We start from the raw sequence: 9,365 nt of genomic DNA, 5'->3' as shown, positions 1-9,365 counted from the left end.
ACCTACTTAAAATTCTAACTTCATAAAAGACCAAGCACAAAGTTGACCATAACCAACTAAAAAACCAAAACCAACCAAACCTGTTAAAATCAAATCAACAATTGCCATAAGAAAGTGAACCAAGCAACAATAATCAACCTATTGAAAGTGAACTAAGGCCACCAGACCAAGTTGAGCTAGAGAAGTTTTGATAACTCAAGGTTCATATTAGAAAAAGGAGATACGGATTATCTTATTCCCTCCAACAAACTAGCATGGTTCTATAATTAAAGCAATTTGGTCAACTTTTTCATTTGGTTTACACCGTTCGTAAGATACAACTTAAGACCTAATCTAAAATATGCAATTGTTTATAAGTGAAAAAGAAAAGTCAAGGCCTAATCTAGTAGCCAACTTAAAGATGCTTTTCAGATGAGGATACCCATTTGACAACAACATATATCATTTAAAAACATCAACACACCAGTATCTTCATTTAAAGTTACAGCTAAGTATTCCAAATGTTCGGCTAGATCAAACTTTATGGGCTGAAATTAAGATATTCAAACAATGATTACATTCAGAGTTTTTCTAACTTCTAATGCTTATAAAAAAATATTTGGATTGGTCAAACCTCTATAAAGAAGTATCCAAACTCTATAGAACCCAATTAGCACAGAATGACAGAATATATATATACATAACAAAAGTCTGCAGCAGAAAGTTTCCTCCTTACCAGCCTGTCCTGGCTTCATGTAAATGCAAGGGCTTCACATTATTTAAGTTTCCTACAATACCTGCTTGCTCCTCAAACAAACAAAAGCTGATAATATTTTTAAGCATGTCAAGTCAAACCCTTTCACTAATTACAATTATGAATCAGTTTACCCATTTTTCAAAACACTGTATTATTGTTTTTATTATCTTCATGCCGCTTTTCCAAGTGACAAGAATCAACCCACTAATGATTAATACTAAAAAGACAATAAAGAAGAAGTCATGACTATTTGCAACTTTCTTTTTTGAGTTCAACAATTGCAAAGCGGGGATCGAACCATTCACAATTGATGTATTATTTACTAAACTATGCTCAAATTAGTATTTGCATCTTTCTTTTTAAGCAACATAATTATCCATCTATAGAGTATAGGCCAGATATAGCTATAGACAAAATTAGTAGGCAAACATGTCTGTATCTAATGCCTCAGTGGAACTTCCCATTTTAGACATTTCTCAGCCTTTGTCTCCATCTTCCCTTTCTTCACTAGCTGATGCTTGCAAAAAATGGGGTTTTTTCCATATAAAAAACCATGGGATCTCCAAAGATACCTACAACAAACTCCATTCCTTCTCTAATGAAATTTTCAGCCTCCCTATTGAAACCAAGCTCAAAATTGGCCCCCTCTCTTCTTTGAACACTTACACTCCCCATTTCATAGCCTCCCCATTCTTTGAAACCCTCAGAGTCTCTGGTCCAAACTTCTTAGCCTCTGCTCAGAGTTCAGCAGATTTGCTCTTTAACCAAAAGAGCCCACACCAGTTCAGGTACACACAATTCACAACACATCCATTTCAGAATCACTATCTATCTAATCTAAGATCATTACTTCTATTTATTGTCCTAACAATCTACTTTCATGTGCATAAAGTGAGATATTGCAAGAATATGGAGAAAAAATGACAGAGCTATCAAGGAAGATTATAAAGAACATATTGATGAGCTTTGGGGAAGGTTTTGAGAAGACATACCATGAACCCCATTTCAAGAATTGTCATGGATATCTGAGAATAAACAATTACACATCTCCAGAAACCTTGGAAGAGGATGAAGAAGCAGAAGGACTTGGAATGCATACGGATATGAGCTGCGTGACCATTGTGTACCAAGATCAAACAGGTGGTCTGCAAGTGAAATCAAGCGAAGGGAAATGGGTCGACATAGACCCATGTGAAGAATCAGAATTAGAATCCAAATCCGAATCCGAAGCTCTTGTGGTGAACATTGGCGACTTGCTTCAAGCTTGGGGCAACGACAGGCTGAGGTCGTCGGAGCACAGAGTGGTTTTGAGGCGGCCGGCGATCAATCGGTTCTCGATTGCGTTCTTTTGGGGTTTTGAGGACGAGAAAGTGGTGTCGGCGCCGGAAGAGTTGGTCGGCGACGGTGGTGAGAGGCTGTATAAGCCATTTGTTTGCTCGGATTATTTGAAGTTCAGGGAGAATGATGAAAGAGGGAAATTTGAAAAGGTTGGTTTCACTGTGAGAGACTTTGCTGGGAATGGGATTAAGAAGGATTTTGAAGAAAAATGAATTAATTATATTGTTTTTTTATATATAAAATTTTTACAATTTTATTCTCATTAATTAAATAATAATATGGTTTCTGAAATCTATCTTTTGAAGAACAAAATTTGGCTACAATTTTGACCATATTTTTGTTAAATTAGATTACAAAGCATGAGATTTTTTTAATTATTATTAATTTAATTATATTCGTGCGAGAAAATAATAATTGATGTTTTTAGTTACGTTTAGAAAGAAAATTGAGAGTAAACAAAGTTGTTTTTTTTACTTAAAATGCAAAATAAAATTATCATCTGTATATTTTAATTTTTTTTATTTAGAAAGTAATTTATGTAGACTAAGGTGTAGCTTCCATGCAATTTTTTTTACATAGTTGGAAAAAAATTAAAATAATCAATATTTTTTTTAAAAAAAACAACCGTATGGTAGATTTTAATTGGGTGATGTCTGGACTGCACAATAAATATGTGCAATTTAGACTACATCCAAGTTTTTTCATTTATCTATAGACTTTTTTTTTTTGGTTTGCTCCGTATTTCGTTGTCAAAATCTTTTAGAATTTTAATCAAAATTTATAAATAAAAATTTGGTTTTTCAAAAAAGAAAAAACTTTATAAATTTGGCAAGAGTTTTGGATGTTCTATTTTTTTTTTCCTTTTTTAGGAAGAATTTTAAAATTTTTCTGATAATATAATGAAGAAGTAAACAAGTTTATTTATTTATTTTGGGAAGAAAATTAAAGGTTTTTTTTTTCTAACTTTTCATTTTGTAGTTTGATGGAGGATCAAACTATCAATTTTTTTTAATGACAAATGATATTAAGTTATGCTCAAATTGACAATTTAAAGTTTATTTGATCATTTTTTGCTATTTATTTTTCAACAATGACGTCATTTTAAACTTTTTAACGTATTCTAAAAACATCTCTAGCATTATAGCCAAAATTTCAAAATATAGAAAAATAAGAATTTTTAGGTCACATTTGGTTAAAATTAAAAAAAAAATGTTCTCGAACATGAAAAACCAAATAAATAAAGCATGGATATAAAATAGTCTTCATAAGTACTTTCTTACTTTTCTTTAGAAAAAAAAACTTTGTTAGATGAATTTGAAAGAAATAGCTATTAAATTACTAAGCTCATGTTAATGATTTTTCTTATTATTATTCCATAAGCCAAATAATATTTTAGTTCATAAATTTTAAAGATAACTTTTATCAAAGTTAGTAAAATGATAACCATAACAATTTTCATGTAATATAAAATACTATGTATTTTATTTTGTTTAATAAATATATTTCTAAACTTTATAAGTAGAATGTTAATAAAGATTAAGCAAACCAACTCATCTAATATAGTATGTGTTAACGACGATTTGAATCCTTCCATCTTTATTATAATTTAAAAAAAAATAAAAACTACTTTTTTTAAAAAAAAATAACAATAAATTAATAAAAAAAACTATTATAAAGATGTATTGAAAGTAAGAAAGGAATTTTTAGTATGAACTAAAATATAATTTATTTATTTTTCCTTTTTGTGGAAGTGTGTTTCAAGGGAAGAATGTAGGGAAAATATTAAAAGGTAGTCGAGTGTGAGTTAGATTATTCTTGCACAAAAATATTTTGATATTTCATGTCGATGAAACAATTGGTCAATTAAATTTTTTTATAGCAACAAAATTTTTCTTTTTAAAAAATTATTATTTTTATTTTTTATCTAATAAAAAATAAATTATTAGACTATACCTAATCATTATTCGAAATATTTGAAACTTGAAGAGACATACATATGATTTCCTAAGAGAGACACAAAGTGGATTTGATTTCATGTCTTTCAATCACTTCTCCCAACCCCTAGTATACTTCCCCCTTGTTCAATATGTTAATTCTTTTTTACATGATTAGACATTCTAAAGTCAAATCAATCATCAATATATTTTGACATTTTTCCTAAACCAAATGGATGCATTTTTATTTTCTTAATTTCTCATTATCCATATCAAAATTAACGTACAAATTAATATTAATGATCAAATTGAATATAATTCAGTTGACATATAATATATTATTGACTTTGAGATTTGAGGTTTAATTTCGTCATCCTACACATTATTATGAAAAAAGTTAGTATTATGTGGTACAGAAACTAAACATTTTAGATTATAGAAAGACAAATATTTCATCAAAGGTTTGCAGATAACACAACATAATTTCATAAGAAAAAATGAACACAATAAAAAGAAGTAATACATCAAATATTTTATAGGTATATAAGCATTTTGATCTATACTAAAAAAAATCAGCATTTTGATCAATTATATATTGTTGGTATATCATCACTCATACTCAGATATATTAATGATATATTAAATGAAAAAATCGTACGTCTAACCTAAATTTTTCGACTGAAATAAGATTTGATCTACTTTCTAAGATTTAAGGTTTTTTTTTTTTTTTTCCTTTTAAGTCATATTTAGGTAAAATTACCTAAACCTAACATCACACATGCAATTGAGCCTCTCACTCTCGCTCTTCCTTTCTTTGGCTCTCACACGCTCTACAAACAAACCAATTTTGACGAACAGAATTTCTCTCTCTCTCTCACTCTCAATCTCGATCTCCTCTCTCTCGCTCTCGCTCCCTTCAAACAAACTCATTATGGTGAACAAACAAACCCATTTTGGGGACCCCTCTTGGGTGAAAATGCATGTTTCAGCAACCCTTGCAAATGAAAAAAAAAATGTGAAGAAAGAGAAAATTGTGTAGAGAAAGAGGAAAAAAAAAGGGTCTTTTGGTATTTTCGACTAATGATGAACCTAAGTAAGAGGGGAAATTCTTAAGTTTTAAAAAGTAGGACAAAATCCATTTTGAATTTTTTTAGGCTTGCATATTAAACCCTATACAAAGACATATCATTATTTGGGATTCATATTCATTAAGCGTATATTGAAAACTTTTGATTTTTCACGGATTAGACTTCCAAATTTTGTTATTTTTTAAAAGTAAAAATGTTCGTTACCTTTAATTATTTATTTTTTGCTACATATGCAAGCTCATTAATTCTTGCAACATTTGTTTTCGAAGTTATCAATCTTGTTCTAGAAAATGGTACATTTATTTTAACCTTGAATGTTAACTTTTTTTTTTTTTTTTTTTTTTTTAATTTATTAATACAAATACCAAAACTAGGTAAGTACAAAATTTTGTCACATTGAATAAAACATAGTTAAAATATTTAGTTTTCTAAAAACAAACTTAGAGATATAAAATATTTGCATCAATCACATATTTAAATATAATTTGTAATACACGATCTAAACAAGTTTAAATCATCTCTATCTCAAATCTAATAAAGTTTGGGTGAAATGGTGACCTATCTAAGGGATGGAAATTAAAAGGCTCTTTCTATTATTGTAAAGTTTGTTATTGTTCTTTATTTTACTCAAAGAAACAAAAAGTTATGAATATAATATAATATGGAATAGTAAAATCTAATTGAAATTTTGGTTAGATTATGTTGGTAGTGGGTTTGGGTGGGTTGAAATTGGGAGCCACGTTGAGCAAATCCAAACCCATTTTCAAATAATAAAATTAGAAAGCATTGGCATTTAGTCAACTAATGAATTATAAACAAAAAGAGGCAATGCCACTAATCAAAAGTTTAATCATTTCTTCTCTCTCCAATCAAACCATCCAATCTACTATTTTCTTATTTTAAACCATAATTAAGTGTAACACAAACAATCTATTTTAATATATAGATAAAAAATAAAATTTTAAAATTATTTTTTTAAAAAATCTACCACATAATAGGGTAGGGGAATCGAATCTCTGACCTTCAAGTTGATAGTACAAATAAGTTCATTGACCTAAATTTTTTTTTATTACTTTTAATCATATCTTTAATTCAATGTAATTCGGAAAATTTTTTTTGTCTCCTTTTTATGAGTTTTTTTTTATAATATTAATTTTTTTTTAGTAAAGGGGTTGATTAAAAAAGCATATTTGTTTTGAGGTTTATGTAGCCTTGTAAATTAGGATTTATTATTTAATAACATTTTTTTTCATTTTTATTATTATATTATCCATTAATATATAGAAATTCACATGTTGAACCAAACGTGGTTGACATACCATTACTACAAACATAATATCACTTGACAAATATCAAGTAATAGATAAATTTAAAGAAAAACGTCAAAAAAATGTAAAAAACCAGACTTTGGCGGAAATTTTTGGATTTTTTTCAATCTGATACAATACTTGATATTAAAAAAAACGTTAAGTGTAATTTTGGTTTTCTTGTCATTTTAAAGCGTCAAGTTATTTATTTCTTTTTAGTTTTCAATAATTTTAATTACAAAACTTTGCATGCTTCACCCTCTCCGTACAGACCCAAAATTGCGTAAATCAGCCTCCTCTCTTCTTCCCCGTGCTTCCCTCTAGGATTCCCGAAACAGTTCCTCTTCTTCACTACTTCAAGATTTTTAATTTCGTCAAGCTGATCTTCCCTCTAGGGTTCCTCGCTCTCTTCTTGGTGCCTTCAAGCTGTTGTTGGTGGTTCCTCGCTAATGCGGGTGGATTCCGATTACGTGAATTTGTGAGTGTTTTTTATTTAGATTTTAAAATTAGAGTGCAAAACTGATTTTTGCCCCTTTCTTCTCTTGTTCATCTATAAACTAAGGTTTTTTTAGCTTTAATCTTAGCTATGATTTATTTTCCTTTTTCGTAGGTTTTGACGCTTGCCCTTTTTATTTTGACATTAGATTTGAAATATCCACTCCTTAACGACTTCAAATATGTATGATAAAGTGTATTCGAACACCAACAAGCAAGGTTTCAAGTCTGCGTAAATTTTAGTAGGTAAGAATGCTCTAGACTTCCATTCGAATTAGTTTAAGGGTGTTTAGAATTGTCTCTAATACTCAAAAGCCCTTATTGGTAGGTTCGAAGAAGTTTTGGAATTATTCTTAAACTATTCAGACACTTCTTAGTAAAGATCCAAATATGTTTTTATAAGTTTTAGGTTTTAGAACATTGTTTAGAGTCTTTTAATTGGAATTTAGATTATGTACATTTGTTTATAACTATTAGGTGTTCTCTTTTGTGGTTTAGACTTGATTCGAGGAGTTCAGAATGTGATATAAAGTCGTATTAGGTAAGTTTGTTAATTCCAAAATTATTTGAGTTTTGAAATGAGATTTCAAACTAAGTTCTAACCTTGGAACCTTGTTTCTATCATTACAGGAGTTTTTCAAATAATTTAGATGTGCTTTAAAACACATTAAATACGGGATTTCTATTTGAAGAGTTTGTTCATTGTTATGTAATATGTTATGCTTTATTTGCATTATATCTATTAATTACTATGTACATACATTACGTTCTTGAAATTGTTTCATATTCTTGATGTCTAAGCATGCTAAAAATAGTGATATTATTGTGATATGATTTTAATTATTGAATGTCTCAATTCATGTATGAAATATATTATGAGCGTGTTGTCACTTATGTGGACCGGATATACAAATATTGTTTAGATGTAAATGTAAGTTTCTTAAATTCTTTATTTTGGTTTGATTTAGTTCAGTTGCTCATGTTGGGTTTAGTTCTAGTTTAATGTTTAAGTTATCTTTAATGTTGTGGGGCGGTTGTAAAATTCCAAGTTATTTTGTTGGACTGAGGTTGATTTTAAAGTTAATTTCATTTTATTCAAGTTGTTGGTTGTAGTGCATAATAGAATTTGAGATCAATATGTTGAAACCATTTAGAAAGAGTTTTGAACAATGTTGTTTAGCTTACTTGAAATTGTTGGTCATTTTTAACATAATTTTTTTATCAAGTAAGCAAGCGGAATTCGAACTACCATGGCGTGTTCTTTATAAGGTAATATTCATAAGACTTTATGTTTAAAACTTTATTTTATTCTAAAAAGTGTTGGATCATAATAAGTGTTAGAGTTAGTGGTCTATGCTGAGATCCTAAGTGAAACAATAACAGTTTGTGGGAATGACTAATTAGATTGAATATGAACGTTTAGAGACTAATTAGTGTTCAAAACTTAGAATTTTGTTGGCATTTTTGGTTGCTTCCTTGGATTCTTCTTTTCTTGTTCTCGGTGTTACATTTTTTGTGCGATTTCAAATTGTTAAACTGTTGAATGATGTTTCTGATTCCTTATGAGTGAGATATGGTTTACCTTTCCATTTTTCTTGAGTAGAAAATTATATTGTTGCATCTGAACTCTTTAAGGATTTAGGATTTATGGCCTAGCATGGCAACTTTAAGTGTTCTTCTAGAGTTTCAATCATATCAATTTTGTGGTTAAATTAAAACAAAGTCATCTTTTTACAACCTTTCAAGGCTTTATGCGTATACATAAATCTTTGTTGACCTATCCCTTACATCCGCTGGACAAATCACTCAAGAAATTAGGGCTCGGAACCTATATAGTAGATTAATGACATCACAATAAAACCAAATTGTTTTTGTTCCTTTTAATCTAGGGTAAGTAAAGTTCTACTAATCAATTCATTGAAAGTTCTCGTATTAACAGTAAACATATACTACTTGTATTTTATTTAGTGGTCATTGGGCACTACTGGCTATTAACTTGTATGATGATATCGTCTATTATCTTGATTCATTACGAACATCATCTCGAGTAGATATCAGATACGTAATAGACATGTAAGTTAACTTCTTGTCCTGTGATGCTTTTCGTCATTTTAAAGTTTACTTTATTTTACTATTTTGTGGGCATTACTTGGAAATAGGGCTATTGTAATCTTTCGGTCCCAGAAAAATATTCAAAAAGGTAAAAAAAAAAAAAAACATTATAGAAAACCGTAAAGGAAAGTATAAACATATTTTATTCATTAATGAAGTTATATATATGTAGGTTATTCCTGGTGCGTATGCAACCTAAATTATTTTAGTTTATGTATTATTGCAGTGTCCTTTATGAAGGAAATCAGACATGAGGATTTTCATGAGCAACGAAATGATCGTTCCAAATTCCATTCGAAATTGAACATACACAATTACAGGAAACGGAATCTTATAGGTCATGCACAATACGAAA

At 29.1% G+C, this 9,365-nt stretch overlaps 1 protein-coding gene across 1 annotated transcript; it reads left to right on the top strand.

The window, feature by feature from the left end:
• The first annotated feature begins 413 nt into the window (after positions 1-413).
• Positions 414-2,349, top strand: LOC120067873 (gibberellin 20-oxidase-like protein). The gene is made up of 2 exons (XM_039019484.1): positions 414-1,524; positions 1,629-2,349. Exons 1-2 carry the CDS (start codon positions 1,166-1,168, stop codon positions 2,284-2,286), a joined length of 1,017 nt encoding a protein of 338 aa, XP_038875412.1. The 5' UTR covers positions 414-1,165; the 3' UTR covers positions 2,287-2,349.
• Positions 2,350-9,365: the final 7,016 nt, after the last annotated feature.

Source organism: Benincasa hispida, chromosome 12, assembly GCF_009727055.1.
Source record: "Benincasa hispida cultivar B227 chromosome 12, ASM972705v1, whole genome shotgun sequence".
Lineage (NCBI taxonomy): Eukaryota > Viridiplantae > Streptophyta > Magnoliopsida > Cucurbitales > Cucurbitaceae > Benincasa > Benincasa hispida.
This window is presented reverse-complemented; position numbering and strand designations above follow the sequence as displayed.

Excerpts from the sequence above, each read along its gene's own strand:
- LOC120067873 (XM_039019484.1), top strand. The coding sequence starts at position 1,166 with ATGTCTGTATCTAATGCCTCAGTGGAACTTCCCATTTTAGACATTTCT. Across the intron at positions 1,525-1,628 it reads AAGAGCCCACACCAGTTCAG|TGAGATATTGCAAGAATATG; the intron begins GTACACACAATT and ends ATGTGCATAAAG.